This window comes from Acinonyx jubatus, chromosome D4 (genome assembly GCF_027475565.1).
Source record: "Acinonyx jubatus isolate Ajub_Pintada_27869175 chromosome D4, VMU_Ajub_asm_v1.0, whole genome shotgun sequence".
Classification (NCBI taxonomy): domain Eukaryota; kingdom Metazoa; phylum Chordata; class Mammalia; order Carnivora; family Felidae; genus Acinonyx; species Acinonyx jubatus.
In genome coordinates this window covers 38212851-38235080 of record NC_069391.1, presented here as the reverse complement: position 1 = coordinate 38235080, position 22230 = coordinate 38212851, and the positions used below count along the sequence as shown (strand labels likewise).

The 22230-nt window shown below is 47.4% G+C and overlaps 1 protein-coding gene and 1 long non-coding RNA gene across 5 annotated transcripts; one reads left to right on the top strand and one right to left on the bottom strand.

The window, feature by feature from the left end:
- Positions 1–402: 402 nt before the first annotated feature.
- On the bottom strand, positions 403–14838 carry NOL6 (nucleolar protein 6). 3 transcript variants are annotated; one of them, XM_053205000.1, is made up of 26 exons: positions 14703–14838; positions 13179–13385; positions 12977–13093; positions 9915–10094; positions 9378–9546; positions 9011–9145; positions 8763–8926; positions 8554–8674; positions 8291–8349; positions 8105–8206; positions 7786–7901; positions 7460–7637; positions 7161–7283; positions 6839–6987; positions 6613–6688; positions 6244–6384; positions 5983–6100; positions 5750–5904; positions 5483–5646; positions 4876–5028; positions 4543–4640; positions 3643–3767; positions 3431–3520; positions 2836–3030; positions 2618–2719; positions 403–2398 (listed from the first exon to the last, which is right to left on the bottom strand). In XM_053205000.1, the coding sequence occupies exons 2-26, from the start codon at positions 13380–13382 to the stop codon at positions 2249–2251; spliced, it is 3384 nt and encodes a 1127-aa protein (XP_053060975.1). In that variant the 5' UTR covers positions 13383–13385; positions 14703–14838; the 3' UTR covers positions 403–2248. The 3 variants fall into 3 exon arrangements, with proteins under 3 accessions (XP_053060975.1, XP_053060974.1, XP_014928783.3); XM_053204999.1 differs by having other exon boundaries at positions 14572–14706; XM_015073297.3 differs by lacking the exon at positions 14703–14838 and adding an exon at positions 14419–14556.
- Positions 14651–21657, top strand: LOC106975922 (uncharacterized). 2 transcript variants are annotated; one of them, XR_003413947.2, is made up of 4 exons: positions 14651–14742; positions 20529–20592; positions 21024–21132; positions 21403–21657. It is a non-coding gene; the product is annotated as an uncharacterized LOC106975922 (long non-coding RNA). The 2 variants fall into 2 exon arrangements; XR_001430384.3 differs by lacking the exon at positions 21024–21132.
- The last annotated feature ends 573 nt before the right edge of the window (positions 21658–22230 follow it).

Genomic DNA, 22230 nt, shown 5'->3' with positions numbered 1-22230 from the left:
AGGATAATCTAGAACTGGGTTTGTGAAAAGGCCAGAAGCTACAGGACTGAAGCCGACCGATGGATGGAAACAGGATGGTTTGAAACAGGCTAGCACCATCCTTCCCCAGAGCCTACAGAGGGACTGTGGAGAAAATAAGTGAAGAGGAACCAGGGAACACCACAGAACCAGGGTCCATGAGGGCCGGAACTGCATTTCTTTCCCCAAACACAAAGCCTTGTACACCTCTGCCTGGAGTTCATGAATCAAGAGCACAGCTCACATAGCCCATCAATGTATTCTCTATGACATGCCAACATCTAATCTCATGACGGTGACAGGTAGGGACCGGTACAGGTTCACAAAGACTAACAGACTTGGGACAAAATTCAAGATCAGGGCTCCCATCTGTGGCTTATCATCTTTTTTTTTTTTATCTTTATTTATTTTTGAGAGAGAGAGAAAGAACAAGTGGGGGAAGAACAGAGGGAGAGGGACACACAGAATCTGAGACAGGATCCAGGTTCTGAGCTGTCAGCACAGAGCCCAACGCGGGGCTCAAACTCATGAACCATGAGATCATGACCTGAGCTGAAGTCAGACGCTCAACCAACTGAGCCACCCAGGCATCCCTTATCATCTTGAGGATGAACCCTGATAGCCAGGCATCAATCTCTTCACAAACAGGCCCATGCCTGCTGCTGAACCTTTCAGAAAATGAGGATAACTAAAAGCACATACTTCACAGGGCTGGGATTGTTGCACGATCACGTTCCTGCACATAAGACATGTAAAAAAACGGAGTGCCCAGCATTTACCAGGCACTCAAAATGTCAGCTGCATCTTAACTCTCAGGGTGCAACTCATTGTCACCTCCACACTCATTCTATGCAGAGATTACAAATTATGATTCCCTTGTCCTTAAAGCATTTTGGTGGGCCTGCTTGCTCTCCATCTGCCTGGCCTAGATGCCCCTTCTGCACACACCTGCATCCTACTTGAGCATTGTCCTGGGTACCATGAAGGTGCCAAGAAATCTGTTCAAACATGTTACCTGCCCCCAGAGAGTTTACTTCTAGGAGACAATGTTAAAACTATGTGAAAATGGTAGAAAAGCCAGGAACATGGGGAAATTAAGTGACTTAATTTTAAATCAGAGTTTAAAACAACAGAAGAGTTCACGCCCTGTATGCAACTACAAAGTAAACTGAACAGACAGTAATTGCGCTCATGTTTCAGACGAGAGAAAGAGCACCTCAGGCTGGGGGCGAGGGAAGGGTTGGAGGAGGAAGCACTATTCGAGCTGAGTCTGGAAAAACAGCCAGGATTAGGGGAGACGGAGAAGGGAGAGGCTGCTGCAAGTGGGGTGTGGACTGGGGTGAAAGGAGGCAGCACCACCCCCCACCCTGGCACTGAGAGCTCCTGGAGAGCAGGACTTGGGGCTTGTTCCCCCCACACCCTTACTGCAGGGATGCAGTGGGGACAGTGTGTGACATGAATGGGCAGATGCCATGGAGCCGGGGGACTGAGACACTGAGCAGCCAGGGCAACGCTGAGCGCTTTCTGCAGCTCTCCCGGACTAGGGGACCATCTGTCCCCCTCACTTCGCTGGCTCACTGGGTACCCAGCCCCTCCTGTCCTCTGTGCTTTCCCCTGGTGTACCCTGGAAAGTAAGAGCACTCACACAGGAGACACCCGTGTCCCTTCAATGGGCTCTATTCATACACACAGAGCCCCTTTCCCACTGCTCAGTGCAGATATTCTGTGACCCTCAAGAAGTGCCATACCTTCTCTGGACCCCATTTAAAGGCCTGACACTGCCCTGAAGGGCATACTAAGGTGTAGGCACACATCCTGGCAATGGGAAGGGGAGACAGCCTCAGCCTTGGGCAAATGTCCTCCTCTCCACACTTCTGGAAACATCCTAGGAAGAAAAGGAAAAAAAAAAAAAAAAAAAGCCCAGACTAAGGCTGACAGGTGGATGGATCTCCTGGGTTCATTCAGTTCGCTGAGCTGGCTTGCCCTCCTCTTCTGGAAGTTCAGACAGGCCCAGGGGACTCTGTAAGAAACCAGGCCCCTGCTCTGATGCTGAAGCATCAGACAGAAATTTGGGGCAGGGCTTTTCTAGGGGAACATCTCAGTGTGTTTAGGCCAGCAGGTACTCCATGGAAGATCCGTACGCAACGAGGATGGAGATCATGCCACTGACATCTTGCTCCAGAGGTCTGAAGTCCGGCTGTACACCTACAGCTTGCTCCTGGGGTGGAGATCACACAGTCCACCTCTCACTTCGGGCCTCCACAGCCTGTACCAGGCCTTCACCCAGGATGGCAAAGTCCTCCAGGATCGCTTCTACATTGGGCACCATCACCAGCTCCCCACTTTGAGACACCACCATGTGCCCCTTTGTGTTGGATGCCTAGGGGAACCAGAGAAATATGGACTGAGGTGTCACAGAGGCACACCCAGAGACACCAAGCCAGGTGGGGGTGGGGAGCAGTAGCAGTAGCAGTAGAGATCGACACACAAGACACATGCTTCACACCTGACCCATGCAGTCTGCCACATACAGACATGCATGCCCACATGGAACCACATGAACACACTTGGGAACAACACTTATCATCAGCCAGCACACCTTGAAGGGCTGGGGCTGGAAGCTGGTGGGCTTCCAGAGAACACCAATCACCTCTCCACCATGCTGGTCATAAAAGAAAAGGGCCAGGTCCCCAAAGGCCTCCTAGGAAAGGACAGGACATAGATAATATTACACATAGACATCTGAGAGTCACCTCCATGGCCCCAGCTTCACCTGGAAGCCCCCTCCCCAGGTTTAGTCAGCCCTTTAGGACCTACCCTGAGCTGTGCCAGATAAAGCTGAGGAGGATCATAGCCCAGCACAGGCATCAAGGACGAGGGCCCTGGCTCATTGAGCAGGCCACGGCAGAAGGAGGCAGCTGGTGAGTCCACGGCTTGGCGGTGCCGGGGGATGTGGCGGGGAGACAGGCGGATCAACACATCATACATATCCAAGGGTGGCCGGAACACTGTCTGAGGGAGTACCGTAGTGCCCACTGGGAGTTGGGAGTTGGACCACAAAGCCTTCCACGTGCCCACCTTGGTTCCCTCCTTCCCTTTTGTCTGACCCCCCCATTAGGGGCCCAAATGTTCATCTGAAGGTGGGAACATCAAGCCCCAGCTGGTGTCAGCCAGCTTCAATCTGTCAGGAGGAGCAGAGGCTACAAGTGTGAGGCCTGGATAGAGCCAGGGCCCTGGTTCTCCTGCAGGTTCCACCACTGCCAGGCACCATGGGCAGTATCAATGCCTTCTGTGGATTCAGTCTTGCCAAACAAGAGGGCTGAGCATCCTGTGAGAGCCCCTATAGCTCCAGATTCCTAATGTTCAAAGACAGAATCCCTAGAACCCGAGTCACTCTTGGTCAAGGGCTTACCCTGATGTCCCCAGGCCCCCGGGGATCCATTAGCTGCTTCTCTAGGACAGGCAAGGCCTCGGCTGCCAGGACCACAAGCTGCTGTAGGATCTGAGGGGATACACACAATCAAATACATCAAACCTGAGTGTGGGTCTTTCTTAGCTCATGCTGGGCCTGCTTTCTCCTTGGGGGAGAAGACCACAAATTTAGAGGTAAGGATGGGATTGAACCTGGGGTGATGGTCCATCCTGTGTCCATACAGAGTTTTTACGATCCTGGGGGGTAAGGATGACCATGACCGGGAGTTGTCTCCGAGCTGCCAGGAAGCCACTGCGGATCTCCACCTGCTCTTCCACTGTGAACAAGAGGGGGTCCTGGGTCAGCCTGTCCCCCTCCCCAGCTCTACTACCCCAGATCTTCCTACTGTACACCCAACAGCTGCCCATCACAGGGATTTTCCAGTGCCCCTCCCCCAAAGGACAAAGGCAATGTAAAGGACACCATGTTTGCCTCAATTGGGTGGGGCGTTAAACTCTCAGCCTCAGCCCAAAGGCAGAATTTTCCACTGCCTGGCACCCCATTCTAGTTTCCGGGCCGACACAAGCTGAGGCCTGCCCCTGACCCCCTTCCCACCCTATGCTCCCACACACCTGGGGAATTAGGAAGCTGACACCCTCCTCTCTGCTTGGACCAGGAACTCCTCATGTTACAGATGAAAATCATCACCCCCACTCACCAAGAAGTCTGGACATCTATTCTAACCTGGGCCCTTCCCTGATCCCCACAAGACTTCTCACTTGGTGTTCAGGGTCCCCCTTCTACTCTCCTTTCCCCTTCACAGCCCCCACCAGGTAACTTGTTTACCACCCCGGTCCATTCTGTTTCTGAGCATCATAGGAACAAACCATAGCTCTATAGCCTTAGAGCTCCCTAAAGCCTTGACTGGGCCTCTTCCTCCTAGTAATTCCCCACCCCAAGGCATCAGGGTCAGGCACAGATATCTGGGAAGGGGAAGCCACGAAAAAAGCCCTATCTAATAGACTGGCGTGGAAAACCCTTGTGTGCCCTATTGCTCTGCAATCCACAAAGGTTTTTTCTTGCAGGAGTCTGACCCCAGTCCTACCACTTACCAGCGAGCTCATTGTTGAGGTTGACAATAAGGGGGTTGTTCTTCCAATCAAAGGTTGATATCAACAAAAGGAACCGAAGGAAGCCCACCTGGGGGGAGCTGAGAAGAAGGAATGAGCAAAGGGTCTGGGCCCAACCACACATCCCAGGGCTTTCCCCACGGCCTAGACAGTCTAGACCCCTCAGCATGGATGGGGGTGGGAGGTGTCTTAGAACCTCTTCTGTCACTTTTTTTAGCTACCCTTTCCCATTTGGACTGAAGGTACAGCCTAAGGGACAACAACTGGCCCCAAGGGGAACTTTCTGGCTAGAGAAAAGATGGAGTTCAGAATCACCTAGGAGGGGTGAAGGGCTCAGGGTGCAGGAAAAGAGCAGCAACCACCAGGTCCAGGCTCTCATCGGTGAGCCCCTCACCCAGAAGCTGGGCGCGCACCCACCGCTTGGCCAGCCGTGCCACACCTGAGAAGGCTGGGTGCTGCTGCTGGAGTCTGTCGGGGGAAGAGGGAAGTGGCAATGAGACTCAGGCACTCAGGGCCCAAGAAGAGTATTTCTGCTCTACCACCACTATTTATTCAACCTTTACCCAAAGTTGCCCTCTGTACAGAATCTCACATGCCCCTAACTAACACCCCAACAGATCAGTCCTATAAAATTCCCATTTCAGGGGCGCCTGGGCGGTGCAGTCGGTTAAGTGTCTGGCTCTTGACTTCGGCTCTGGTCATGATCTCATGGTTCTGTGAAATTGAGCCCCACATCAAGTTCTGTGCTGACAGCACAGAGCCTGCTTGGGATTCTCTCTCTCTTCCTCTCTCTAAAAAATGAATACATAAACCATGGTATAAATTTATACCAGGTGGCCTCCCAGAGAGACAGGTGGCCAGGAGAGCAGAATAGAAGCAGGCAAGGATCTACAGACAGAAGAACCTATGCAGGTGGCCATACCCATGCAAGGCACTAGTGAGCAGGGGCAACTGCCTTGTGTCCCTCTCAAGGCGGAGGGAGGCAGGCGTGTCCCTCAATGAGATCATCCCCTCAGGGCTCCGCATTTCCCTCAGGATCTGGGGCTCCCGCTGATAGGCCACACGAATCCGGAACACAAACCCATCCTGTTCAAAGAGGGTATGGGATGGGAGACACGTGTCAGCATGGGACACCCTAACACCCTGTGCCCTCCCTCTCTGGGGAATCCCTACCCTACACCAGTCTAACCTTGAGGACATCAGTGTGTATGGCTGTGGCACGACACTGCAGCCCATGCTGTTGGGTCAGCAGCTCCGCCAGGCGCAGCTGGAAGGCAGCTCGGACCCGGCGTATGGCCTCAGCATCCTGTGGCCACTGACCACTGCCTTCCAGATGACATACCACTAGGAAGAAAAGAGGTTTCAAGACTGCAGCATGGAGTGGGAACAATTTCTCTCATCCCCTCCCAAGAGGATCCTCACCAGTCATGGGCTCCACATAGGCTGGACAGGGCTTGTCAGGCCGAGGCAACAGCGAGGCCTGCTCTCGCAAGTGATCGTAGAAGGAGTAGGCTGGCCGGACTGGGGTTGGTGGGAACACCTATGGAAGATGCAGGGCTGAGGTAGGGGCTCAGGACTGAGAAAGTGAACACAGTCAGGAGTCGGAAAGGGGAATACTGGAGGAACGGGGTAGAGACAAAGAATCGCTAAGCAGAAAAGGCTTCCTGCCACCTTCCACCTCACCTCAGTGTAGCGCAGTACTGGATGAGCTCCCTGCACAGCAGACACAGTCAACGGGAGACCTTCCAGCCCCCACAGGAGGCGGCTGAGGTCATCGTAGCAACGCACTGCTGCTGCCAGGGCTTCCTCACCTGTGCTGGAGGTCTGAGAGGGAGAACACAGTCAGTCAGGAGGCCAGGACCCTACAGAACCCCACCACCACCCAGGATTTTGCCACAGCTCAGGCTGCTGCAGAGCCAGCACCCCCTCTGCTGGACACTATGAGAAGTGCAGCCCGGCTGAGGTGTGCTCTCCACCCCCTACCTAATCTGGCCACACAAGCTACTCTGCAACCCCTAGCCTTAACCCTTAGCCCTGACCCATGACCCTTACCTCTTTTGGGCTTTGGATCAACGCGTCCAGAAGGCCCCCCACATAGTGGACACAGGTATCTGGGATGTCGGCATGGCTGGGAAAGGGGCAGAGACTCAGTGTGGGCACTGAGGAATATGGAGAATGCTGCTGGACATTCGCTGCTCAGCCCAAAGCCTGGGCCAGACCCTCCTAAAAGGCTCCCCAACCCACCGGTGCTTCCCAGCATCCAGATGCTAACACTCACAGTGCCAAGAGATGGGTGACCACCTGGTGGGGAATAAGGCGCTTCTGGGCCATAGAGGCTGCCTCCCAGACCACAGCTTCCCGAATGGCTCCATCCTGGAAACGCCGAAGCTCTGAGCGAAATCCCCAGAACTGGCGGAAGTCAGCAGCCTGAGGAAAGGCAATGGGTGGTGGAAGAAATCAACAAAGATGGGCTTTACCAGAAATCCCCAACAGGACTCAATCCAGGTGGCATGAGGACGATCCACCCTACTCCTGCCAGTGCACGGCTTGGAGTTCCCAAGACAGAGCCAAATCACCCCCCAGACCCCAGAGCTCCTCACCTCGGGCTGGTTGGCTTCCGGACCCAACTCAAGGACACTGGTCAGCCCCTCAGGCCGGAGGAGCAATCCTAGGGTCAGGGTCCCAGAGTCTCTGTGCTTCGGTGGATCCTGGCTAATGTCCCACTATAGGGTGTAAAAAGGCTGAGTTCAAGCCAAGAATGCCCCAGCTTGACCTGGAAATCCAGTTTCCAACTAGGTAGAAAGATCTAGTTAGAGGGATGGTGTGTCTTTTGTATTCCCTGAGACCCTAGATCTAGTCCTCCTTAAACCCACAAACTCCCTACCCCACAGCACCTCACCTCTAAGACTGGGGGCCGAGAGTGGGCCAGCAGGTGAAGGCGGGACCCCAGACCCTGCTCCAGGAGGGTGGTCAGTGAGCCCAAAGCAGCTGAAACATAGTCCCCACCAAGATCCTGCAGCTCTGGCCAAAGCTTTAGCCGGTGACATGCTGCCTGCAGGCGACTCAGTGGATGGAGACTAGAGGGACAAAGAGACAGAATGAGGTACTACTGACCCCAAGTACCACCCCCTCCCCAAAACCAGGAACATCTGAGCACTTCTGCCCCACCACTGTAGCTACAGGGAAAAAGAACCCACTGACATAGCCTGTCAGCCATAAACTTACTGCAAGACGTGGTCAAAAGCCCGGATCATGGGTTTGGGAGTCATCAGCAAAAATTGGAATCCATCATCAGCTCTGCTGTCCAGCAATGCCATAGACAGCCGTGCCTCGTGCTGTACCTGGGGCCACAGGGTAAGCAGGGAACTCACATGTGAGATTATCACCACTATAGCCCTCCCTTCAGTGACCTGAGGGCTCAGACCAAGAGACATGCCTGACCTAAGCTCTTTGGAGAAGAGTTTCTGGGGTTCTGGTACTGGTAGAAGGGACACAGTCTGGACTGGGACACCTGGGGAATCCAGGAATGGGGAACCATTGGTACCTGGTGGTAAGTAGAGGCAGTGACATCAGCACAGAGGTTGAGACAGCCTGAGGAGTCCAGGAAGACAACAGAGAAGGCCTGATGGAAGTCAGCCAGGGCCGGCTTGGAGGCATAAAAAAGAAGCCAGTCAGGGTTGAGGCCTTACCTTCAGGCCTCCTTGCCCAGCCCCAGCCCTGCCCCACTCACCAAGGAGGGATCTGAGCTGAGACATAAGCTGATCCCATTGACTGTCAAATCTGTGGTGGCTGAAGTGAGCCAGAGAAGATGGGTGTGTCAGAAGGTATCCTCCTTCCTGGGGACCCAGCACTAATGACACTCTCCCTCCTCCCTGCCTCCAGAATTCAGTTTGCTCTTCTGTCTTATGTTAAGAAACTGAATGACCCTTGATAGGATGAGAGGATTCACAGGATGAGTAGAACCCTTGGCCTTTCTGAGTCTAGCCACCTTACCCAGAAACTGCAAGACACTTCTCAGGACCTGGTAGCCACTCATGGTGGTGTGGATCTTGCGTGTGGACACAAGGAAGGCAACCAGCATGGAGACAAGGAACCCACTGAACCCTCCCAGGCCCTGAAAAAGAGATGGAAACAGAGAGGCCCAAGCTCAGAGCCAACCCGCCACTCAGTGAGGCAGGGAAGCTGGGCCACTCCCAACTCACCTTGTCCAGTTCCCGCTGCCGCAGCCAGACCTTCAGAAGTGCCACGCCATCCTTCAGCCCCAAGGCTGAACCCAGCACAGTTGACAGCAGCTGCACGTGAGACTCAAGGGCCATGTCCTGCAGAACCCATGTATTATAGTGGGGGGTGGGAGGCTCTGGGCTACCTGTGGGGGAGGGGAAGCCATGAGAAGAGAAATCCCCACAACACTCTTCCCTTCAGCTCCACCTTGACACGAGTGCCTGCTCACCATCCCCTGGGGGACTCTGCCCTCGGTACCAGGCAGAGCGCACATTGTTCTTAGATGGCAGCAGGCGGCACGGGCGGAAGAAGTCAGGTGGAGGGCATGGATGCAGACGTACAGTGACCAGGCGCTCATCCTTCCCTGGGGGAGACAGGGAGTGCTGAGATCCTTCCAGGTGGGCCTCTGTGCCACCCTCCTCCTACCTGAGGGTACCGGGTACCATGCCCTCCCACTTCAGAATCTGAGGTCTTTGTACCTTCCCCCTCAAACCTGAGGCCTAAGCCTCTCACCTTGGACTTGAGGCCCCATGCCCCCCTCCACCACTGAATTTGTCACTCCATACTGCGCCTTCAGCCCAGTATGTGCCTCCCACCATGTGGCCGAAGTAGGAGCGAGGGTTTCAGGTGGCATCCATTGGTGTAAGAGAAGCGAACACTGCCAAAGAAGGGGTCTTGGCTCAGGTGGTGAGCTAACTGGGCCAGGTAGAGAGCACGCTTGCGGAAGTAGCGCTGGTTCAACCCATCCTTGTCCTGTAGGAGATCCTGGAGAGGGTCAGAAAAGAGAGAGATGCCCAGGCACTTAAATGCTTTTTGTTAGAGAGCTTGGAGGCCAAGATGAAGCCAAGGTGAGTCACAGTTTAGAAACCTCAGGGAGTTTTGCTGGCCAGAGTGCCTGAACCAGGGCCAACAACACCATATCTAGTTCTCAGATGACGAAGGCAAAGTTCCAAAGGGCAGCAACTGGCCCAAAGGCACATTTAAGCTGCCCTCAAGATGATAGCAGTGATCTGCTCTTTTGATTTCGAGTTCAGATTTCAATCCCCTGGCAAGTGGCAGGTGGGAAAGAAAGACCCAAGAATTTGTAGGTGGTGAAGCAGCAGTCTCTCCATTCCCCAAACTCTGGACCTCACCTTGGGCATGGTCACTGCCATATCCACGTTAATGTCTGGCCGGACGCAGGTACCCAGAAGGTAGCTGCCCACAACAGTGACCTGGGCTGGAGGAAGGAAGCAGAAAGAGCCCTTCACAGTATAGGGCACTTGGTGGAGGGGTACTCGAACCCCAGCTGGGAGCCAGGTCTGGTCAGTCAGCTGTGGGGACAGAGACAGTGATACATATTATTTGACTGCCTCCCTGACATGTCCCCTTGGTGTCTAGTAGACATGTCAAATTAAACAACACATTTGAGGGGCACCTAGATGGCTAAGTAGGTTAAGTATCCAACTCTTGATTTTGGCTAGGTCATGATCTCGTGGTTCATGGGTTTGAGCCCCACATCAGGCTCTGTGCTGAGGGCATGGAACCTGCTTGGGATTCTCTCTCACTCTCTCTCTCTGCCCCTCATCAACTTGTGCATGCATGCTCTTTCTCAAAATAAATAAATAAACTTTAAGAAAGTAAAAACAAAAATAAACACATCAATACATTTGAAGTCAAACTCCCAGTCTTTCTGTAAACACATCCTCTCCATTAAAGCAACTTCATTCTAGTTGCTCAAGCCCAAAACATTTAAATCACTTGAACTCTTCTCTGTTAAAAACATCCATTTCACTTTTAAGAGCATCCAGACACTAACCACCTCTACTTCTCTATCCTAGTCTGAGATGCCACCATTTTCCAGTGGATCACCGCATAATAGGTTTCTAGCTAGTCTCCCTGATTTTATCTTTATCCCCTTCCCTTCTACCTTTAACACAACAGCCTGAGTGAATTACATTCTTAAAAATTATCAAGGACCCTCAAAGAGCTCTTTTTATGTGAGTTATATCTATACTTACCGTATTAGAAATTAAAATGAGGAATTAAAAAAAAATTTATTACTTTTAACTTAAATTTTAGTTAGTTGACATACAGTGCAATATTGGTTTCAGGAGTAGAATTCAGTGATTCATCACTTACAACACTCAGTGCTCATCACAAGTGTCCTCCTTAATACCCATCACCCATCTAGCCTATTCCCCACCCACGTCCCTCCATCAGCCCTCAGTTTGTTCTCTATCATTAAGCGTCTTTTGTGGTTTGTTTCCTTCTCTTCCTCCCCCCACCCCTGCCATTCTCATATGTTCAGCTGTTTTATTTCTTTTTTTACTAAAAAAAGTTTTTTTTTAATGTTTTATTTATTTTTGAAAGACAGAGAGACAGAGCACAAGCAGGGGAGGCGCAGAGAGAGAGAGGGAGACACAGAATCCAAAGCAGGCTCCAGGCTCTGAACTGTCTGCACAGAGCCTGATGCAGGGCTTGAACTCATGAACTGTGACATCATGACCTGAGCTGAAGCTGGATGCTTACCCGACTAAGTCATCCAGGTGCCCAACACTTGTTTTATTTCTTAAATTCCACCTATGAGTGAAATCATAAGGTATTTACCTCTCTGTTTGCCTTATCTCACTTAGCATACTACATTCTAGCTCCATCCACGTTGTTGCAAATGGCAAGGTTTCATTCTTTTTGATGGCTGAGTAATATCCCATTGTATATGTATACCACATCTTTATCCATTCATCATTCAATGGACATTTAGGCTCTCTCCATAGTTTGACTATTGTTGATAATGCTGCTATAAACATTGGGGTGCATGTACCCCTCGAATCTGTATTTTTCATCCTTTGGATAAATACCTAACAGTGCAATTGCTGGATGGTAGGGTAGCTCTGTTTTTAGTTTTGTGAGGAACCTCCACACTGTTCTCCAGAGTAGCTGCACCAGTTTGCATCCCCACCAACGGTGCAAGAGGGTTTCCCTTTTTCCACATCTTCACCAACACCTGTTGTTTCTTGTGTTATTAATTTTAGCCACTCTGACAGGTGTGAGGTGGTATCTCATCATGGTTTTGATTTGTATTTCCCTGACAATGAGTGATGTTGAGCATCCTTTCATGTGTCTGTTAGCCATGTGGATATCTTCGTTGGAAGAGTATCTATGTTTTCTGCCCATTTCTTAGCTGGGTTATTTGTTTTTTGGGTGTTGAGTTCAGTAAGTTCTTTACAGATTTTGGATACTAACCCTTTATCAGATGGGTCATTTGCAGATATCTCCTCTCATTCTGTAGGCTTTTAGTTTTGTTGATTTTTTTTTCTTTTTTTTTAGAGAGAGAGTGTGTGAGCAGGGAAAAGGGGAAAACAGAGACAGAAAATCTTAAGCAGGCTCCATGCTCAACATGGAGCCTAACACAGGGCTCGATCCCACGACCCCAGGATCACAACCTGAGCTGAAATCAAGAGTCAGACATTTAACCGATTGAGCCACCCAGGTGCCCCTGAGTCAACTTTTTAAAAATGAAGCTAGATCACATCACTGTTACACCAAAAAAAACGTCCCATCAGTGGTTCCTCTTTTTACCCAGAGCAACAGGCAGTCCTTGTTTCGGTTTAACGAGGCCCTGAGTGAAATGCCTCCTTCCTCCATTGCCTTTTTGAACTCGTGTCCTTCTATTTTCCCCTCATTTAATCCAAGAACATACCAGACTTACTACTGCCTTTGAACCTTTGTGTTGACTATTCCTTCCTTAGATATCTACATGGTTGACTCACTTCCTCCAAATCGTCAGACTACTGTCACTTCAATGAGGCCTACCTCAACTACCCTATTTAAAATTGCACACCACTCCCACCCTCTGATATTCCCACAATCCCCTTACCTTGCCCTACTTTCTCCTTTTTCCAGTGTTTACCATTTACTAATATTGCCACTCAGTTTACTCATCATGTTTATTGTCTACTATCTATAAGTCCAACACTAGAAAGTAGGCTGCTTTGTTCACTGATGTATCCTAAGAACACAGCTAATGCAACGAACATAAATGTTTGCTGAACAAATGAACACATGGTTGACTGTACTTCCAGTTGAACCTCCTGGCAGTGAAAATGAGCTCCCTAGGACCCCACGCCCGCTGGAGAAGAGCAAGGCCTTGTTTCAGCGGCCTACACTGAGGACCTCTCCTGGACTTCCCAGTTCTTCACTCTACCTGCGTTACCTGTGTCTTAGGAGTTGAGGGCACCTTCAGGACTCGCTGGTTGACCTCCCGTAGGAAAACATCGATCCGCTCCTTCTTCTTCTCCGACAACCTTACTTCCTTTAGTAGCTCCTCTACCTGTAAGAAGAGATAGGGGTGAGTTCTTCAGCCTCAGGGTTCCAGGACCATCCCTCTAACCCAAGCCCCAGCCACCCAGTAGTACCTGCAAACGAAGCAAGCTAGAGTGGAACAGACTCTCAGTCTCCCGAAGGCGGTTTAGCTCCTCATTGGTAGGCTCCTTGTACAGTTCTGCCTGGCTAAGCTTCACTGGCTGCAGGAGACTCTCCACTGGAGACCCAACCAAGGTACACTTCTTAGAGTACTCCTTCTTTCCTTCCTGGCATGTGTCTTCCAGAGCTAGTTCCATCACCTGTGGCCAATGAGAAGAGAAGCCAGTGTGAGGTCAAAGGTGTGTAGCATGCACCGCCTAAAATGTCACCATGATAGAACATGGATAAATGCTTCACAGGCTCCTGTTCACTCTTTTGAATGGAAGTCAGACTGCAAAATCCAGGATTATCATTACTCGGAAGAACATTACTGAGCTCTAGTCTTAAAACTCCTGAGTTGAGGGTTCCCTGTCTATTTGACAGCACAAGCATGGAGCTTGGCTTGGAGCTGGAAGGGGTAGTAGTTGACTGAGCCCTGACCTAAACAATGCCTGAGCTCCTTGTATTTCCAGATACCACGCATCAGGAATCTTCCTCTTTTGCTGGGTTTGTCCTGGGAATTCACAAATGCCATCTCCACTCTTGCTCTATCCAAATCCTGCCAGGCTCTAACCTGCCAGCAATCCCTGACTGTAGATTACATCCGTATACATTAAGTGGTCGGTGCTGGAAAGAGCTAAAACGTACTGCCTCAGGAAAATATACTCAGTAAACCATCCAATCTTCAGTAATCCCAGAAGAAAATGTACACTTGAAGGAAATCAAGGTTTCACAGGTAGTATGCCTACTCTGTCAGCAGGCATGCACACCCTGGTCTGCAGAATCCTAAACCTTCTTCCCTACAGCCATGGGCCCCGACTCTACCCCACAGTCCTACACTGAAGAGAGCCTTACTGGAGGGCTCCAGAAGAACCACCATGTGCCCTCCGTTACAGCGGCGAGCACAGAACTAGGCACAAGAGGTCAGATCTCATCCAATGACAAGAAAGAGAACCTGGTCGGGGAAATGACCGACGTCACAGAGCTTTCGAAGGAGTGAGCTCAGTAAACTTTATTGCTGCTATCCAAATAACGCCAGGTTCCCCCTGGGTCTGTCTCGGTGCGCCAGACTGGCAACATGGGGGAATAAGGCTCCTCCAGAAGGGACGGCCATCCTGTCCCTCGTCGGCGAGCTGTCAGGCTCTGCCACCTCTTGCACGTAGAACATTCCTCCCTCCCAGATGGCTCACCCACCTCTGGGTCCCCAGCAGCTGCCCGATGTTGCGCTCCCGCAGGGGCCGGCCCCATCACTCGGAGTCCAGGTCTTGCTCACGCACTTTGGTTCAAAGCCCACGTGCTCGGCACTTCTTCCCACCCTGGCTGAATTGCTGAACCCCCGCCACAGACCTGCTGAAATCCCGCCACAGAATTGCTGAACCCCTCCACAGAATAACCGAAGCCTCACAACAGAACTGCCGAAGGCTTGCAGCAAAGTCACCGTACCCAACGGGAAACTTCCCGCACCGCGTGGGGACTACCCTCGTGCCGCAGGACTCCGCCCAGCTCCAGAGCCATTGGGTGAGTGCCCGATGAGTCGCTGGCGATTGGTATCTGTCACTCTCCAGGACCGCCCACCGTGGGGGAGGAGCCAAACAGTGGTCTCCGATTTACGGTCTCTTTGCGACGCCAGACCGGAAGCCTGCCTGTAGTTTAGCGGTCGCTTGCTTTTCCTTATTTCCGCCGCTTGCGTCGAAGGGGGAAGGGCGGAGCTAGTTTGGGCACTTGGGATTGTTTATTTATACCAGTGGTTTCTATCCTTTTTTTCCATCCACCACATCGTCTCAGTTGTGTCGGTTTTGTCAATTCCACCTCCAAAATATACCTTGAATTCGTTCATTCTTCACTGCCTTTAGTGCCAAGTTTAGTCCAAGTCACATCATCTCGTGCCTAGATTATAATACCTTTCTCCAGTTTATTATTAAATTTTCCAAATCTACCCCAAAATTGTAATATTAATATAATGAACTCTCATATATCCTTCACCTACCACCCATCATAACTTAGTGATAATGTTTTGTCGGATTTGTCCTGTCTTTTAGGTATTTACATACTGTTTTGCAGAGCCACTTAAGAATTAGTTGTGCACACCCCTGAATACTTAGTCACTGATCTACCAAGAACAAGGACTAATCATAGTCCAGTTATAAAATTCAGAAAATTTAACCTCTATCAGTACTGTTCAAATTTTGCTGATTATCCCAATAATACCCTCTACATAGTAGTATTTTATTTCCTGATGTAAGAGCATGCATCAATTTGGTTGTCACGTTTCTTTTCTCACTCTTAATCTGGGATATTTGCTGAGCTCTCCATTTTTTGGTCTTTTATGACAACATTTTTGAAGAGTATAGGACAGTTTTATTCAATAGCTTTTTACTTTTTATTTGAGTACAATATATATGTATATGTGTGTATATGTATATATAATTATAGATGTATGTACAATGTACACAAAAATTACATATATACACATATGCATATATAATTCCATACATGCCTATGTAATCACACATATATGATTATATATACATCTGATTATGTATATACATATGTATACATGGAGGAATTACATAAGGTAATTCTTCCTAATTACATAAGGTTTGAATATGTATAAACCAAACATACCCATGTTACCAGCTCCCAGAAAAGCAGAACATTTCCTGAACCTTTAGAATCTCCCCTCATTCTGCCATCTAGTCATCATGCCTCAAGAGTAACTACTATCCTGACTTCTAATAGTACCGACTAATTTATGCAATAGCTTTTAAAGGAATTTTTCACAAGAGTGGTCTTGTCCTTCTTCAATCCATTTCCATGTAGTTGCCAGAATGAGTGTCTTGAAACCATCATTCTCTCATGTCACTTTCCTCTTAAAAACTCATCATTCATATTAAATATGAATTTTAATAAAACCTCAATCAGTATGGTCCTTCACTGGCCATGCCATCCTTTTTCTTGATACTCCACCCTTGGAAAATAAAGAACTTAATGTTCTTTTTTTTTAAATTTTTTAAAGTTTATTTTTGAGACACAGAGCATGAGCAGGGGAGGGCAGAGAGAGGGAGACACAGAATCTGAAGCAGGCTCCAGACTCTGAGCTGTCTGCACAGAGCCCAACATGGAGCTTGAATTCACAAACTGCCAGATCATGACCTGAGCCAAGTCAAACGCTCAACTGACTGAGCCATCCAGGTGCCCCAAGAACTTATATCATGTTCTTTCACATCTCAGAGACTTGAGCCAAGCTGTTTGCTCTGCCTGGAACACTTTTTCTCGACTTTTTCTCTGCTTCAGTTATCAGCATAAGTATCACATCTTTAATTAGGCCTTCCTGATCATCTGATCTGAAATATGTTTTTCCTTATCTCATCATCCCATTTGTTTCTTTTTAGCACTTTTTTTTTACAATTTTTTGATTGTTTATTAGTTGTCTCTTTGTTTTTGACTGTGAATCCATGAAAACAAGGACCACGTCTACATGGCCAATGCCTAGCACACTGCAAATACTCAGTAAGTGTTTGCTGAATGAATGAATGTGACCACTGTCAACCTTTATACCCTTGTCTCTGACCATTGTTTCTATCAAATTTTATGCCCCAGCCATATTGAACTACTTGGAGTTTCCCTAGTTACCTGGCTTTTTGTCCTGGGCCTTCAAACTTGCTGTCCTTTTTGCTCAGTGTCTTGATTGTTTTTTCCCCAGCTTTATTGAGATATAACTATTGTATAACATTTTTTAAAGATTAAAAAAATTTTTTTAATGTTTATTTATTTTTGAGAGAGAGACAGAGCGTGAATGGGGTAGGGGCAGAGAGAGAGGGAGACACAGAATCCGACGCAGGCTCCAGGCTCCGAGCTGTCAGTACAGAGTCCGACGTGGAGCTCAAACTCACGAACTGTGAGATCATGACCTGAGCCGAAGTCTGGCGCTTAACCGACTGAGCCACCCAGGTGCCCCTACATTTTTAAAAGATTTTTTAAGAGGTGTCTGTGTGGCTCAGTCAGTTAAATGTCTGACTTTAGCTCAGGCCATTATCTCACGATTCAAGCCCCATATAGGGTTCTCTGCTGTCAGCTCAGAGCCTGCTTCAGATCCTGTCTCCCTCTCTCTGCCCCTCCCCCACTTGTACTCATGCTCTCTCAAAAATAAATAAAACATTAAAAAATATAAAATAAAGTCTATGAAAAAAGGATTTTTAAAGGTTTATTTATTTTCGAGAGAGAGAAAGCACAAGTTAGGGAGAGGCAGAGAGAGAAAGAGAGAGCAAGAATCCCAAGCAGGTTCTGCAATCAGTGTGTAGCCCAACACAGGGCTCAGACCCATTAACAATGAGATCATGACCTGAGCCAAAGTCAGAAGCTTAACTGACTGAGCCCCCCTAGCTGTTGTATAGGCCCCTAGCTGTTGTATAATATTAAGTATAAGCTTTGCAATGTGATAATTTGTCATATGTATATGTTGCAAAATGATTACCACAATAATGTTAGTTAACATATTTAACACATCCTTTACCTCACGTAAATACCATTTGTTGTTGTTGTTATGGTAAGAACAAATAAGATCTATTCTCTTAGCGACTTTCAAGTACACAATACAGTATTGTTTACCATAGTCACCATGCTATACATTAGATCTCCAGAACTTATTCCTTTTTTAAAAAGTTTATTTATATATTTTGATAAAGAGAGCATAGGGGAGGGGCAGAGGGAGAGATTGAGAGGGAGAGAGAGAGAATCCAAAGTAGCTCCACACCCAACATGGAGCCTGATCCACGGCTCAATCTCATAAACTGTGAGATCATGACCTGAGCTAAAATCAAGAGTCAGATGCTTAACCAACTGAGCCACGCAGGTGCCCAGAACTTATTCCTCTTGTAACTGGAAGTTTGTATTCTTTAACCAATATCTCCCCATTTCCCCTACCCCTATCCCCTGGCAACCATAATCTACTCTGTTTCTATAAGTTTGGCTTTTTTTAGATTCCACATATAAGTGAGACCATGCAGTATCTGTCTTTCTCTGACTTATTTCACTCAGCATCATGCTCTTAATGATCATCAATGTTGTTACAAATGGTAGGATTGCCTGCTTTATGGCTGAAGAATGGTTTTTTTATATAAAATTTTTTAAGTTTATTTATTTTGAAAGAGACAGAGACAGTGCAAGTGGGGGAGGGGCAGAAAGAAGATGGGGCAGAGAGAATCCCAACAGGCTTCATGCTGCCGGTGCAGAGCCCAATGTGGGGCTCAAACTCACGAAAACCTGAGATCATGACCTGAGCTGAAACAAAGAGTCAGATGTTTAACCAACTCAGGCACCCAGGCTCCCCTGACTGAAGAATGTTTCGACTGTTAAGGAAGATTTCCTGGAGGAGATGGGTCTGTGCTAACTCTTGAAGCATAAGTTGAGTTTGGATTGACTAAGAAGATGAATCAGCACCACTGAAGTTTAACAAGCCCTGAGGAAGATCAGAGAGTTGAGAGATAAGTCAACCACTCATTCGACATTGGATGACACTTAAGAAATGGCAAGCCCTGTGCTCAGTGTCAAGGATAAAGAGATAAGTAAGACATGATGATCACAAGCCAGAAACCTGGGGTAATGTTCTTGCCTTCATTGTTTATAGGCTGGTCCCTCTATTCAATTCTTTTTTTTTTTTTAGATTCAGCTTTGACCTTTATTTAAGAGACCAGATGGGTTGTCCCAGGAACCAGGTGTCAGCCCTAAGGCCAAGCAAGGCTGGAAAGCCACATCTGGCCCTGCTTCGCCCTGAGCTGCAGCCTCAGCCCCAGTATCCTGCTTGCTACCAGCAAGCGGAGATGCAGGTGCAGGTGGAGGGAGCCCTAGGAGATTGGACGTTGCTATTGACTCATTAAAACAAACAAACAAATAACAAACAAAAACACCCAAAACTATTGATTTGGGGATTTTTCCTAAACAAACAAAAAAAAGTACACTAAGCTTCTATGTTTCCCGTGACAGGTCATCTGGGGTGGTGGGGGGAAATCTGCATGACTCCCCCTCCCTAACAGCAGCATAACTTCTGTATAACCCATCATCGGGGGCAGAGGGTGGGCACATGGAGGTTATTGGCTCTTGTGTTCATTTAAATGCAACCTCATAGAGGTTTATTCTGCCCCTGCCCTGCTTCCATTTAAAATTGCATTCACCCCTGATGTGCCTGGCTGGCTGTGATGGTAGACAATGCAACTCTTGAATCCTACCATGGGTGTAGAGATCACTTAAAAATAAAATCTTAAAAACAAAAACAAAACAAAACAAAAAAAACCAACCTGCACTCACCCTCCCAAAAGAATAATACAAATAAAAAATAAAATTGCATTCACCCCAACATTTTCAGTTTTAGGCTCTAATTTAGTCACCTTCATTAGTACTCACCAAAACTTGCAATATTATCTGTCTAGTAATTACTGATTTTTGTCTGATTCAATCTCAGCCACTAGAATGTAAGCTCCATGACGGCATAACTAAATCATTAAATCATTTAGCATAGGGCCTGTCACATAGCAGGCAATCAATAAATATTTATTGAATGAATAAGTGGCTCTTAAGAGCATCTCAGAGGCTGGGAGAAAGATGTAAACAAATAATTGCAGTATAGCATTGGAGGCGATGTGTTATGTGTGGATTTTTATGGGCACATTAGAATAGGAATATTACAGGGCTTTGGTTAGGAGCAATCATGCTTAAGTGGGATAACCAAGGTTCAACTCCAGGTTCTGCCATTTACTCACTGGGTCACTTTTTTTTTTTTTTTTTTTTTGGAAAGAGAGAGCTCGTGGGCAGGGGAGGGGGCAGAGAGAGAGAGGGAGAGAAAGAATCCTAAGCAGGTTCCTGTGCTGTTAGTGCCGAGCTTGACATAGGACTCCATTTCATGTTACACGGGATCGTGACCTGAGCCGAAATCAAGAGTTGGACGCTTAACCGACTGAGCCATCAGGTGCCCTACCCTGGGTAAATTTTTTAGCTTTTCTAACTTTTATTATATTCAGGAAAATAGATGTTCTAGTATGGATGTCATGGATTTTTGAGAGAATTAAACAGGAAACTACATGTAAAAAGTCTGTCACAGACTGATGCACAGCAAACATTAGCTATAATTATTAAAGGAAGATTGTGTCTCCTTAAGAACACTATTGGACTTAACATGTGTTAACATATGCAGAATTTAAAAAATGTTGGTCTCCTAAAGAGTCATTATGTAAGGTAAGAATTGACCTCTCCAAAGCAAATACTCCCACCTCTCATTTATCTTCCAAGATTTCTATATTTTCTCCCTTTAGAAGAAAGAATCATTTCAGAAGAGCCCAGGTTGAGGAGCACCAGGTGATACCATACAGACTGAGGGTAAGTGTCCTATTTTCTTCACCACCAGAGGGCACCACTAGTCAAGTCAATCTACCCGTCATAAAACACTTAGGAACTTTAGGAAGCTGTTTTTGCCCTTCATTCTTCTGACAAATATGTTTTGAGTACCTACAACATGCCAAACGTTGTAGTGGCTTGTATATAAAAAAGAAGCTTGTATAAACAAGACCTGTCATCCTTGTGGAATCTATAATATTGAGCACCTACTATGTGTCTGAGAGGTTCTATTAGACATGGGGGTGGAGGGTGGGGTTCAATTTGCTTTTGCTGTTTTCCTGCCCTTGGCTGTAAGCCCATGAGAACAATTACTTAGTGTCTACTTTGTGTCAGACAATGTGCTGGTTGCTGTGGATCCAGGCATGAATATGACACAGTTGCAAACTACTAATAAACAATGTCTTACCTGCTAGGATAAAAAGGCATGAGAAATTCTGTGGAAATAAGAGTTCTTCAGACCAAGAATGGAGAATCTTAAGTACATACTTCATTAACACACTAGGATATAAGCTTCCTACACAGGTATATGTTTATTAGCCACCTCCCTTAGGGCCATGGTCATTGTAGATATTTACTATGAGTTTGTCAGTTTGTTTGAAGCCAGGGAGCAGCTTCTGGTCTGTGTCAGTTGTATGTTCTAGTGGGTTAGGCTAGGGATCTACCATCTTCTGGGGCAGGGTGGGACTGTGATGAGTTTATGTGGGTGAAATGCTTTGAAGATGAACTTTCTGCCTATTTGTCTACTCACATCCTTGTTATTAAAGGTGTCAACATCATCTCCTACGTTTCCAGGTCAGCAATCTTCTTGTCCCTAAATTGAATGGTGGAAGAAGGGAAGTCAGAACCAGCAACACAGCATCATTTTGGGAGAAGGGGATGTATTGTCTAAGACATTCTCCCTCCTCTGAAGTGAGCCCTATTTCCAGTGGATTTGGTTGCAAGCCCTAGAAAGTAGAGTTGGGAGCTAGGGAAAGATTCTTCAAAATATTGAGATCTCATCTCTGATGAAAAAGAACAACAAAAATAAATAAACAATGCTCCTTCATTGTGGATTGTGCAAAGTGACTTCCTTTTAAAGGGTATGGTATACAAAGGAGGTGAAAAGGGTTACATTACAGTGGACAGACCTGACACACTACCTCAGCCAGGTGATTGAGGTCAATATCAACACTGATAAATCATGTGGATACTATGTGCCCTGATATGATGTGATAAAAAATATCATTTTACTTCTGTGATCTTCCACCCCAAAACCTATAACCCACAAATTCTAATTGAGGGACATTACACAACATACTTGATTAGTACTCTTCAAAACCCTCAAGGTAATCAAAAATAAGGAAAGTCTGAAAAACTGTCACAGTCAAAGGAAGCCTAACAAAACATAAAAACTAAATATAGTGTGGCATCTTAGAACAGAAAATGGACATTATGTAAAAATTAAGGAAATGTGAGTAAAAACTTTAGTTAATAATGTATCAATATTGATTTATTAGTTATAATAAATGTACTATATTAATGTAAGATGTTAATAAGGGAAATTGGGGTGCCAGGTACATGGTAACTCTCTGTAGTACCTCCTCAATTTTTCTTTTTTTTTTTTAATTTTTTTTAACGTTT

What these genes read in the sequence shown, in the direction of transcription:
- NOL6 (XM_015073297.3), bottom strand. Translation starts at nt 14,472, where the DNA reads ATGGGGCCGGCCCCTGCGGGAGCGCAACATCGGGCAGCTGCTGGGGAC. An exon ending in AAGTGTCTTGCAGTTTCTGG is followed by an intron (nt 8,350 to 8,553) that starts GTAAGGTGGCTA and finishes GGCTCACTTCAG; the next exon opens with CCACCACAGATTTGACAGTC. An exon ending in TACACACTGATGTCCTCAAG is followed by an intron (nt 5,647 to 5,749) that starts GTTAGACTGGTG and finishes CTCTTTGAACAG; the next exon opens with GATGGGTTTGTGTTCCGGAT.